The sequence below is a fragment of the Phocoena sinus genome, chromosome 20, assembly GCF_008692025.1.
Source record: "Phocoena sinus isolate mPhoSin1 chromosome 20, mPhoSin1.pri, whole genome shotgun sequence".
Classification (NCBI taxonomy): Eukaryota; Metazoa; Chordata; class Mammalia; order Artiodactyla; family Phocoenidae; genus Phocoena; species Phocoena sinus.
This window is the reverse complement of record NC_045782.1, coordinates 35,639,670-35,652,094: the sequence shown is the minus strand read 5'-3', so window position 1 is coordinate 35,652,094 and position 12,425 is coordinate 35,639,670. Positions and strand designations below refer to the sequence as shown.

The 12,425-nt window shown below is 41.6% G+C and overlaps 1 protein-coding gene across 1 annotated transcript in view; it reads right to left on the bottom strand.

Annotated features, from left to right (window-relative positions):
• Window positions 1-5,034: 5,034 nt before the first annotated feature.
• TTLL6 (tubulin tyrosine ligase like 6) overlaps window positions 5,035-12,425 on the bottom strand; it is a 35,174-nt gene continuing 27,783 nt past the window's right edge. Inside the window, 2 exon segments of the mRNA XM_032617477.1 lie at window positions 5,035-5,303; window positions 5,780-6,149. Of these exon segments, the coding sequence (XP_032473368.1) occupies window positions 5,035-5,303; window positions 5,780-6,149 (639 nt within the window).

Here is a 12,425-nt window from a genome sequence, read left to right as displayed (position 1 = left end):
TCAGGCCTAGGTCGGGATAAAGGTGGTGTGTCTTTGTGTGTGTTTCACAGCTGGACACAAATGGCTAGAGCCTAACTTCTCCATTCAATATCTTGGATAATTAAAGTCTTTTGCCTGAAGGGTACTGTAGGCTTCAAGTATCTCAGAATCCCCTGACATCCTTGAGGCCAGAAATTCAACCCATTGGGAATCCATCAAGCAAAGTGAGTCAACCTTGCAAAGCAGATGCTTGACTTCAGACCTCACCCTTCTCCCTCCTCTTGTGCTCCATACTCCTCCTCTAAAGCTCATCCCAGAGATCTAACTCAGGAAGAGCAAGTGAGGCAAAACTCCTGACTCACATTCCTGGAGACGGTAGAGAATGAACTGGCGGACAAACTGAGATGTTACGCCTCGAGTCTAGCCAGGCCCTATGCTAGCCAGAGACATGGCAGCCATGGTGCCCCCAAAAGGGCCACCTCAGGCTGTGGGCTCCCAGCAAGGAGGACGAGGCTTATTGAAGACCACTCATCCAAAAGAATTCTTCAGAGCCTCCTGACACATTTGGAGCTCTCTTAATGAGAGGTGCTCAGAACTCTCTCCCACCCGCCCCTTCCCATTCTCACTCTGGTTCAGGCGGCTCATCCTGGCATGGAGCATGGCAGTTTATTTGATTAACGCACACTTGAGGGGAAGATGCATCATTTCTGCAGGTCAATGGAAGAAACACCTGCAGACATCAGCAATTTGAGTTAGGCTGGTAAGGGAGATAGCCAGAAGATGTTTGCGCACGGAGGTGCTGGCATAGGAGGAGGTCTGGTCTTTCTTTACCTGATGAAGTTACAACCGCCTCAACTCCCTTACTCAGAGTCCTCCATCAAGCTTAGCCTTCTGTCTTTTCTCTCTGGAGTTGAAGACAAACTGACACTGGCCTGTTGGTGCCCTGAGGGCTTTGGGCTCCTGGAAATTGTGAGTCCTTCTCTGCAGCTCTCCTCCCTTCGTGTTGCTCTGTCCTTGGGAGTGTTCTGGATGACCCACAGGAATGTCACCAGTGGGGCAACTGGTGTGTGTCCTGGGCAGCACCAGTAACTCCCAGAAGTCATGGTCCTCCAGCACTGTAAGCTAACGGGGGTGGGGGGGTGGGGGGGTGGGGGGTGGGGGGGAGGCACAAAAGGCAAGGCTATTAGCCTCAGGGTGCTAATGGGTGGTAGTCATAAGACCAGGATGTCTAGACGAGGAAATAAAACTCAGTTGCTTCTATGGGCATTGTAGACACTGTAGGAAGAAACAAATCATTTCCTGGGAGTAAGAGGAGGAAAGGGACACAGTGGCAGAGATCCAGTCTGATTCTGGAAAGAAAAAAGAAAAAAAAGATTTTTCTTAGATTTTCCTTTAAAATGGCTTCTAGAATATTCCAGCCAATTAACTCATCATCACCATTCCTATCTAATGGGTCAGGAGGCACTCAGGTGATTCACATCCACAGTAACCAGAAACTTTATTTTTTTTTTAACATCTTTGTTGGAGTATAATTGCTTTACAATGTTGTGTTAGTTTCTGATGTATAACAAAGTGAATCAGCTATATGTATACATATATCCCCATATCACCTCCCTCTTGTATCTCCCTCTCATCCTCCCTATCCCACCCCTCTAGGTGGTCACAAAGCACCGAGCTGATCTCCTATACAACATTCATCTTCCTGCATCCTTACAGCCCCAAACATTTGATATGGATCATTTAAAAGCTGGCCACAGATAACAAGTGGTGGCAGGTAAGAGTACAAACTTAGCTCTTGGTATCTATGTGCCCTTGGGCACGTTACTTAACTTCTCTAAACCTTGGTTTCCTCATTTGAAAAAAGAGAATAACAACAGTACTTACCACAAAGGGTTGCTTTGAGGATTGAGATACCGTATGAGAGGCTTTTAGTACACCGAAAGCAAGTGTCCAGAGTGCTGGGAACAACACCTTCAGCACAGTATCCTCATCACCATCAACACCATCAGCTTCATCACTGCAGCTACGTTATTCAGTAGGGTGCCCGGCACCCTGCTTTAGCAAGCTTTAAATCATCCTTAAAATCCTACACAATGGCCTATGTATCCCCTAAATACGTGGCCCACTCACTATGAAAGTGGATCCCAAGGAAGGATGATGAGATCATAGAGATTTAAGCAGAAAAATGGAGGAAATTGTCAGGGGTCCCTTCCTCAGGATGGGTCAGGATGCGATCTAAGTTCATGGCAGGGTGGTAAAGAGGAAGAAATATCAGGCTATGTTGTCCAGAGCCCACCACTCGTGTGAGTCTGGGCAAATCATTTAATGTCCCCGAACCTTGATTCTCTTCATCTGCAATTTGAGGATAAAGTAGTAATGTCTGCCTTGCCAAACTCACAGCACTGACCTGAGGACTATATGAGATACGGTACAGAAACTTGATGTGTGGGAGGTTTTATTATTACACCTACCAAGAAAGCCCATGACCCATAATTTGGACTTCTGCTCTGCTCTTTCCCTCTTTCATTCAAACATTATTTATTATGCAGAAGCCCTATTCTCACACCACATCCTGCTCCATTTGTAAATCAGTGTGTTGACAGGCATTCTGCTGTATATAATCAGACTTGTATGTGTCGGTCCTTTGCAATCTGGCTAGTTGGGAATTTTTAGAAGCCATTATTTGATCTAAAAGCAGAGGACCAGCTCTGAGATCTGGTGACACCACACGGTATTCTAGGAAGCCCTGCTTGGCCTTGGCCATCACTACTTCCTACAGAAATGCCTTCACAAAAGAGCCATTTATTATTCCCTCGGCTCTAACTGAAGCCTAATATTAAAAATGCCATTTGAAAGAACAATAATAGTGTAGCTTTAAGAGCTTGAGGGCTGGGAATCGGCAACGTCTGACTCAAATCCTTCCTCCACCACCGTGGAACCTCCTGAATGTTAAGCCTTATGCTCTTTGAGCCCCAGTTTTTTCTTTTCTAAAGTGTACAGTTATGATTAGAATTAAATTAGATAATATATATATATATATATTTAGAGGAGTGCTGGCGCCTGGAGAGTACGCTACCAAAAAAGGGTAAATTTTACCATCATTAATATTCATTAGAAAACATGTCAATACCTTCAGCCATTATCCACCATGGATGGTAGTAAGTCTATAATAGCAAGTGACCACATGACAAACCGCTTTTAGAAATTAGAGGCAGGGAAAGAAGTCTCCCCTAAAGAATCACCTATTTACTAGATGAGTAAACTTATCTTTACTCATTTAGGAGAAAATATCGAAAGCTTCTCTGCCTACAAAATCCCAGAGCTTCTCATGGAATCTGAACCCAAGCTGACTTTGCTAAAGAATGGCATGAAGAAGCAGCATCCCGTGTCAGAGCTGTCCGCCAAGGTTCCACTGAGGGGGAAGCTGTCCTTGTTCCCAGCTCACTACAACCCAAAGCTGGTGCTGAGTGACCGGTCATGTGAGTGCCAGTGTGTACAGGGATGTCCAAGAGCTCAGTGTGGGGTGGGGGTGGGAGGATGAAGCCCCCGCCTTCAGAGAGACCCCAGTGCGATGGTGGAGGCATAGTCCATGTCCTTAAGGAGTCTCTATTCTGACTGGGGAGACAACAAAGTCCAAAACAGAATGCTATGTTTGGCTTTTTCTGTCTAGAGCCAAATTCAATGGTCATTACGGGAAGCACTTTATCACATCCTTTCAATATAATTATCTCTTCCCTGTCCCTGTGTGGCTTCTGATCATTATAACTTCATTTTAACAGTCATATTAAGTATAAGTTTTTATTGTAATCTGCTACATGATCCCCCTTTTTAAAAGTAGGAGCATAAATAACTTAAAATTCTGGAAAATTATGAACCGAAGACAGTGGGGGTAGGTTTGAGCCCCATCAGGATTGGGGAGTTTTGTTCCTATCACAGGCCCACAGGTCAGGCCTGGCCGTCACAGGTTCCTCTGCCCAGACCTGGGTCTAAACACAGGACAGTGTTCACTACCACACCTGAGATACTTCCTTGAAAGGCAAATTCTCAGTGGCCTGTCCCAAATCTCTTGTGTCAGGATTTCCAGAGGTGTGGCCTTGGAAACTACAGGCTTAACAAGGAGCCCCATATGATTCATATCATCTCGGAAGTTTGGGAAACACCAGGCCCAGTTTTTCTCTGATGGTGGTAAGAGGACCAACAGAATCACCTAGAGGAGCTTCTTAAAATGCATATTCCTGGGCCCCCAGCAGGACCTCCTGAATAAGAATTTTCAGGAGCAATCCTTGGAATATGCATTTTTATGAGCACCCAAAGTGATCCCTATGGGCTGAGGTTCACTCGCCAGCCCTTCTGCAGTGTGAGCTACAGGTCACGAGGGGGTCAGGTCAGACTGTCTGGTCACAGTCTGCCTTAGGTGGCTGGCAGGAGTGAGGGAGATGATTAAAATGTATCTCCTTCCATAATCAGCCAAGCAGCACAGATCCCTCCACCATAGGCAATACTACGTTGTAGAGTTCTCCTAAGTTTTTACATATCACCTTCCTTTAGAAGCACTAACTTTCTGACAGAGGGCTCCCTTGCTATCTCTTTGGTCCTTTTACACAGTGGAATCAAAGCTTAAGGGTCTTTGTTTCCAGATCTTCTCAGGCGCCGCTATCCTGTTGTTCCGTGCCCTCAGTACACACCATCACAGGGCCAGCTCTCAGGGCAAGTGACCTGGACCTAGGCCAGGCTGGCAGAGCACAAAAGGTGTGGAAATCAACCCCTCACGGTTGGCATGGTTCTACTTACGGGACCGGCATTAGCGACTGTCTCAATTTCAGCTATGAGTGGAAAACAAGGCTAAGTGTACCTAAAGCAGTGGGGCCGGATCAGTCATAGCAGAAATATACATTGCAAGGGGGTCACATTTTGACTGAGGTTAAGTCTTAATTGTCTACCTACCTGTATGTATTTATGAACCTATCAGTCCACCTACCTACCCAACATTCTAGAAGTATACGTATAGTGCCTGCCAATGCACCAGACACATGAAGGGAATATGGATGGGCCTACCTAGCTCCTCTCACATCCTCTTTGGCCAGAGGTCATGCAGTGGCTGTACGCTTCCCGATCCTGTATACACCGGTCTCGCGCAGCACCTGTATGGCTTCTGCCAGGCCTCGGATCCAGTCGGGCTGCAGTGGCAACCACCAGCAGGTCATTCAGGGAAACGGCATGGCTGTGAGAATTCTGCAAGAGGAGGAGGGAGGGCACATCCAGCTCCTTCTTCTCGCCAGAGCTTCGGCCGCAGAAGCAGCACTCCTGGGGCAGGGAGAGGTTTTCTGGAAAGGCAAAGGCGTTGGCATCATCAGTCAGTGCTGCTGGACTCAGCACACATTCCTGGCGAAGGCCACCTCCCACTAGGGTCTCCCGCTGAAAATTGGCGGAAGTTGCAGAATCAGAATCAGCCGCTGTGCCTTTCCTCCAAACAGTTTCTCTTCCCGGTTTTTTTTTTTTTTTTTTCAAACTTAACATCCCCAACTTGTACAGGCTCAGTTGAGTGGGCCTCATTTGAATGAGAACGGGAAAGATTAAAGAGGGCACTTAGACATAGCTCTACTTTTATCATTTTTTTGCTTTCCCAATAAGCCTAGAGACCCCCTAAGAACAAAAACTATGTCTCCGCCATCAGACTGGGGTCTACCTGAAGGCAGGGACTACATCCCCCTCAGATGGGGCACTTTCCAAGGTTAGGACAGGTTCTGTTGGTTTCTCCATCCCCTAAGCTCTTCGCACATCCCTGTACGCTAGCACTCACGTGACTTGTCACTCAGCACCAGCTCTGGGTTGTAGTGAGCTGGGAACAAGGACAGCTTCTCCCTCAGTGGAACCTTGGCGAACAGCTCTGACACGGGATGTTGCTTCTTCGTGCCATTCTTTAGCAAAGTCCACCTTGGGTTCAGACTCCTTGAGAAGCTCTGGGATTTTGTAGGCAGAGAATTGTTTGATAATTTTTCCTGGATGAGGTGCCAAGGCATCTGCTGCTGCTTGCATTTGAAGGAGGCCCCCCTGTCCATCCCTGAGCTACTGCCCTCAGAGCTGGTTCCCATGGTCGCCCCTAGCAGAGACTGGGGGGTGTCTGAGACCTGGGTGATGAATTCTGGGAAGGTTTCTACTGAGGTTAGAGGCTGAAAAAGAAAATGGTCCAAAATGAGACTGTGGAAAGCAAAGGGCTCCCTCCTATGCCATTTTTAATTAAAACAAACAGACAAAGAGCTGAGTTCATGAGCAGCAAGAAAGATTTTGGTTATAACAGTTTCTTAACCATGAACTGGTTAAACACTAGGGCAGAAGATGGTGGGGAGTGTCCACAGAGCTTCCTCTGAAGGTCTTTAAACATGAGATCGATTTTATTTATTTATTATTTTTTAACATCTTTATTGGAGCATAATTGCTTTACAATGGTGTGTTAGTTTCTGCTTTATAGCAAAGTGAATCAGTTACACATACACATATGTTCCCATATCTCTTCCCTCTTGCGTCTCCCTCCCTCCCACCCTCCCTATCTCACCCCTCTAGATGGTCACAAAGCACCGAGCTGATCTCCCTGTGCTATGCGGCTGCTTCCCACTAGCTAGCTATTTTACATTTGGTAGTGTATATATGTCCATGCCACTCTCTCACTTTGTCCCAGCTTACCCTTCCCCCTCCCCATATCCTCAAGTCCATTCTCTAGTAGGTCTGTGTCTTTATTCCCATCTTACCCCTAGGTTCTTCATGACCTTTTTTTTTCCCCTTAGATTCCATATATATGTGTTAGCATACAGTATTTGTTTTTCTCCTTCTGACTTACTTCATTCTGTATGACAGACTCTAGGTCCATCCACCTCGCTACAAATAACTCACTTTTGTTTCTTTTCATGGCTGAGTAACATTCCATTGTATATATGTGCCACACCTTCTTTATCCACTCATCTGTTGATGGACACTTAGGTTGCTTCCATGTCCTGGCTATTGTAAATAGAGCTGCAATGAACATTTTGGCACATGACTCTTTTTGAATTATGGTTTTCTAAACATGAGATAGATTTTAAACCCTGGAGACTGGTAATCAGAGAAATAGGTATTATTTCACAGCTATTAGACTGGCAAAAATTAGAAAGCTGGATATCAGTGTTGGTGGGAAGGTGGGGGGTGTCTCATGCACTGCTGTTGAGAATGTAGGCTGGTCCAGCCATTCTGGTGAACCATCTAGAAATACTTGGTTACATAAGATTGCAAATATCCTGTGACCCAGCAATTCTGCTCCTAGCTATATATGCTAAATAAGTTATCAGATTGCTCCTTTTAAACAAGTACACCAAGGTTCCCAGCAACATTATTCACAATAGCCAAAAGTGGACACAACCCAAATGTCCACCAACAAATGAACGGATTAAAAAAATGTGGTGTATGGGCTTCCCTGGTGGCGCAGTGGTTGAGAGTCCGCCTGCCGATGCAGGGGACACAGGTTCGTGCCCCGGTCCGGGAAGATCCCACGTGATGCAGAGCGGCTGGGCCCGTGAGGCGTGGCCGCTGAGCCTGCGCGTCCGGAGCCTGCACGTCCGGAGCCTGTGCTCCGCAACGGGAGAGGCCACAGCGGTGAGAGGCCCGCGTACCGCAAAAAAAAAAAAAAAAAAAAAAAAAAATGTGGTGTATACACAGAATGGAATATTATTTAGCCTCAAAAAGGAAGGAAATTCTGATACACGCTACAACATAAATGAACTTTGAACACATTATTCTAAGTGAAATAAACCAGACACAGAAGTACAAATATTGTATGATTCTATTTATATGAGCTACCTAGAGTCCTGATAGAGACAGAAAATACAACAGAGAGGAACAAAATAAGGCAGGAAAGATATATGAAGACATAATGGAGAGAAACTTCTCAAATTTGGTGGAAGACATCAATTTACAAAACCAACAAGCTCAAGAATCCTAAATAGGATAAATACAAATAAAACTACACCATATTGCATTTCAAACTGCTGAAATTCAGAGGTAAAGAGAGCCGCCAGAGAAAAATGACACATTACATACATGGGACAATGATATGAATACAGTTAATTTCTCATTAAAAAAGAAAAAGAAGAAGATCAGAAGAACTGGAACAGCATTTTGAAAGTGCTTCAAGAATAATGTTAACCCAGAATTCTAGGTCCAACAAAAATCTCCTTCAAAATGAAGGCTTTTAAATAAAGACATTTCCAGATAAACAAAAACAGAAAATTCATCACCAGTATACAGATGTGCACTAGAGTAAATACTAGTAGTGTATGTTAGTACAAGAGAGAGAATAAGTTTCCCATATTTAAATTTAAGTACAGCGTTACCTCTAAGGAGACTCTGACAAGCTGAAGATGAATATTGCAATCCATAGAATAACACCCCCCACAAAAAGGCAAAAACTTATAACTAAAAAGATGATGGAGAAATTAAAACTAACAAATACTCACTTTTTGATTAATCCAAAAGAAGGCAGAAAAGGAGGAACATGGGGGAAAAGCAGAAACAGAAAAGATGTATAGAAAACAAACAGAATTTCAGCCCTAAATTGTATTAATAACTACATTAAATGAAAATGGAGTACTCCAATTATAAGGCAGATGTTGTCACACCGGATAAGAAAGCAAGACCCACTTATGTCTGTATATAAGAGAAATCCTTTAAATATAATGAGAAAAGTGAGTTGAAATTAAAAGAATTTTTTTTAAAAAGATATACCATGCAAACACTAACCATAACCAGCTGGAGTGGTTATATTAATATCAAACAAAATAAATTCTAGGACAGGGAGTATTACCTGGGATACAGAAGATTTTATCATTTCATGATGATAAAAGGGTCACTACATCAAAAAGACAAAATAATTATAAATGTGTACCTAATAAAAGAGCTTCAAAACACATGAAACAAAAACTGACAGAACAAAAGGTAGAAATATACAAATCCACAATTGGGGTTGAGATTTTAACATCCATCTCTCAGCAACTGATATAAAAAGTAGAAACTAAATCAGTCCAGATATGGAAAATCTGAGTGACGCTGTCAACCAGAGTGATCTAATTGATTCACAGAACATTATACTCAGCAGCTGTAGAACACACATTCTTTCCAAGTGCACATGAAACATTCATCAAGATAAATCATTTGCTGGGCCGTAAAATAAGTCTTGATAAATTTTAACAAAGCATTTCTACTAATCACAAAGGAATTAAATTAGAAATTAATAACCATAAGATATCTAGAAAATCCCTAAATATTAAAAAATTAAACAATATACTTCTAGATCACCCATGGAACAAAAATGAAATCACAAGGAAATTAGGAAATATTTCAAACAATGATAATAAAAATGCAACATACGCAGATAAACTAGTGTTTACAGGGAAATTTATAGTGCTAAACACATATTAGAAAGGAAGAAAGGCTTACAATAAATAATCTAACTTTCTACTTTAAAAGGCTGGAAAATGGTGACCGAATTAAACTAAAAGCTAGTAGGAAAAAAAGGAAATAATAAAGATAATACTGGAAAGCAATGAAATAGAAAATAAACCATAGAGAAAATTAACAAAGCTTAAAGCTGGTTCTTTACTTAATAAAATGGATAAGCCCATAGTAAGATTAAGATTAAAAAAAGAGGAAACAGAAATTGCTTTTATCATCCATGAAAGAGGGGATATCACTACGGATCACGCAGACATCAAAGGGATAAGGAAATTTAAAACAATGAGAAGGGACAGTAGTCTTGGTTCTAGCTGAGATGGATTAAGCATACTGCATCTGTCTCTCCCACTGACTGTTCCTATAAAACCTGCACAGAATGCATGCATAGAGTAGCTATCCAACAATTCTGAAAAGTAAACAGTAGCAGGCAGATTGAGGAAGATGAGAATTTAAAGTACCAGCAAGAGAGCAGTGAGTCTACTGTTTTTCCTCCAGTATCCTCTGACCTGAACTCAAGGCAACTCAAAACTCAAAAGTGGCTACTGGGGAGTAGACAGAGAAAGCTCTACGAGAAGCCCTGTAGCTGTGGCTCAAAGACCTTTTTTTCTTCTTTTCTTTTCTCTGCTCTCTGTACCCCCATGTCCATGATGAAATCCTGAGGTGGGTTTCGGTGATTAATAGAACTCAGTAATTAACAGAACTAAGTGTACAGAAAATTAATAAGAATATAGAAGGACTGAACGACATCAGCAACCAAACAGATCTAATTGACTCACTACCCAACAGCTGCAAAATAGACATTCTTCTGAAGTGCACGTGAAACATTCTCCGAAAGAGACCATATTCTGAGTCATAACATAAACTCTAACGAATTTCAAAGAGCTGAAATCATATAAAGTATGTTCTCTGACGATATGGAATTAAAGTAGAAAGCAGTAACAGAAAAACACCAGGAAAATCTCCCAACAACTGAAAATTAAACAACACATTTCTCAATTGCCAAGATATGGAAGCAACCTAAGTATCCATCAACAGACGAATGGATAAAGAAGATGTGGTCTATATTTACAATGGAATATTACTCAGCTATAAAAAAAAAAAAAGAAATGTTGCCATTTGCAGTAACATGGATGGACTTAGAGGACATTCGGCTAAGTGAAATAAGTCAGACAGAGAAAGACAAATACTGTACGATATCACTTATATGTAGGCTCTAAAAAATACAACCCACTAGTGGATATAAAAAAAAAAAAGAAGCAGATTCACAGATATAGTGAATAAACTAGTGGCTACCAGTGGGGAGAGGGAAGGGGAGAGGGGCAATATAGGGGTAGGGGATTAAGGAGTACAAACTATTAGGTACAAAATAAGCTACAAGGATATATTGCACAACATGGGGAATAAAGCCAATATTTTACAATAAAATAAATGGAGTATAACCTTTAAAAACTGTGAATCACTATATTGTATACCTGTAATTTATATAACATTGTACAGCAACTATACTTCAATAAAAATAAATTTTTTTAATTAAAAAAACCCTACATTTCTAAATAACCCATGGGTCATAAAGAAAATCTCAAGTGAAATTATAAAATATTTTGGACTAAATGAAAATGAAAACATATCAAAATTTGTGGTATCTAGCTAAAGTTGCTTCTTAGAAATTTATAGCATTAAATGTTTATATTAGGGAAGAAGGTCTTAATCAACATTCTAAGCTTCCCCCGTAAGAAATTAGAAAAAAGAAAAGAAAATAATCCAAAGCAAGCAGAACATAAGTATTAATAAGGGCAGAAATCAGTGAAATAAAAAATTGGAAAATAATAGAAAAAAAATGAAACGAAAACCCAGTTTTTCGAAAAGAATTAACTGATAAACTCCTAGCAACACTTACCAAGAAAAAAAAGAGAGTGAAAGGACAAACAAATTAACCATATCAGGAATGAAAGAGAGGGTATCACTACAAACTCTGCAGACATTACAAGGATAATAGGGACCTACTATAAACAACTCTTCACATATAAATCCAACAACTTAGATAAATTGGACTGATACCTCAAAAACCACAAACCACCAAAACTCACTCAAAATAAAATACATAACATTAAAGAAATTGAATTGTAGTTTAAAATATTCCAGAAAAGAAATCTCCAGGCCAAGATAATTTTACTGGAGAACTCTAATCGAATATTTGAATAAGAAATAATGACAATTCTACACTATCTCTTCCAGAAAACAGAAGAGGAGGGAACACTTCCTAATTTATTTTATGGAGCTAACAGACCAAAAAAAAAAAAGAAAGAAAGAAAAGTAAAAGAAGAAAAAAAACCTTATAAACTAACATCTCTTATGAACACAGACATAAAAATCCTCAACAGGGCTTCCCTGGTGGCGCAGTGGTTGAGAGTCCACCTGCCGATGCAGGGGACACGGGTTCGTGCCCCGGTCTGGGAAGATCCCACATGCCGGGGAGCAGCAAGGCCTGTGAGCCATGGCCGCTGAGCCTGCGCGTCCGGAGCCTGTGCTCCGCAACGGGAGAGGCCACAACAGTGAGAGGCCCGCGTACCGCAAAAAAAAAAAAAAATCCTCAATAAAACATTAGCAAGTTGAATCCAGCAATGCATAAAAAGAACAATACATCATGGTTAAGTGGGGTTTATTCCAGGAATGTAAGACTGGCTCAAGATCAAACATTAATCGATGATGGGACTTCCCTGGCAGTCCTCTGTGCTTTCACTGCAGGGGGCATGGGTTTGATCCCCGGTCCACGAACTAAGATCCTGCATGTCATGAGGTGTGGCCACAAAAAAAAAAAAAAAAAAATCAATATTAACAGTCTAAAGTAGAAAAACTATATGATACTATCAACTGATACCAAAAAAGCACTTGACAAAATTCAACATCCATTCATGATTAAAAACAACTCTCAGCAAACTAGGAATAGAAGCGAACATCTTCAACCTAGT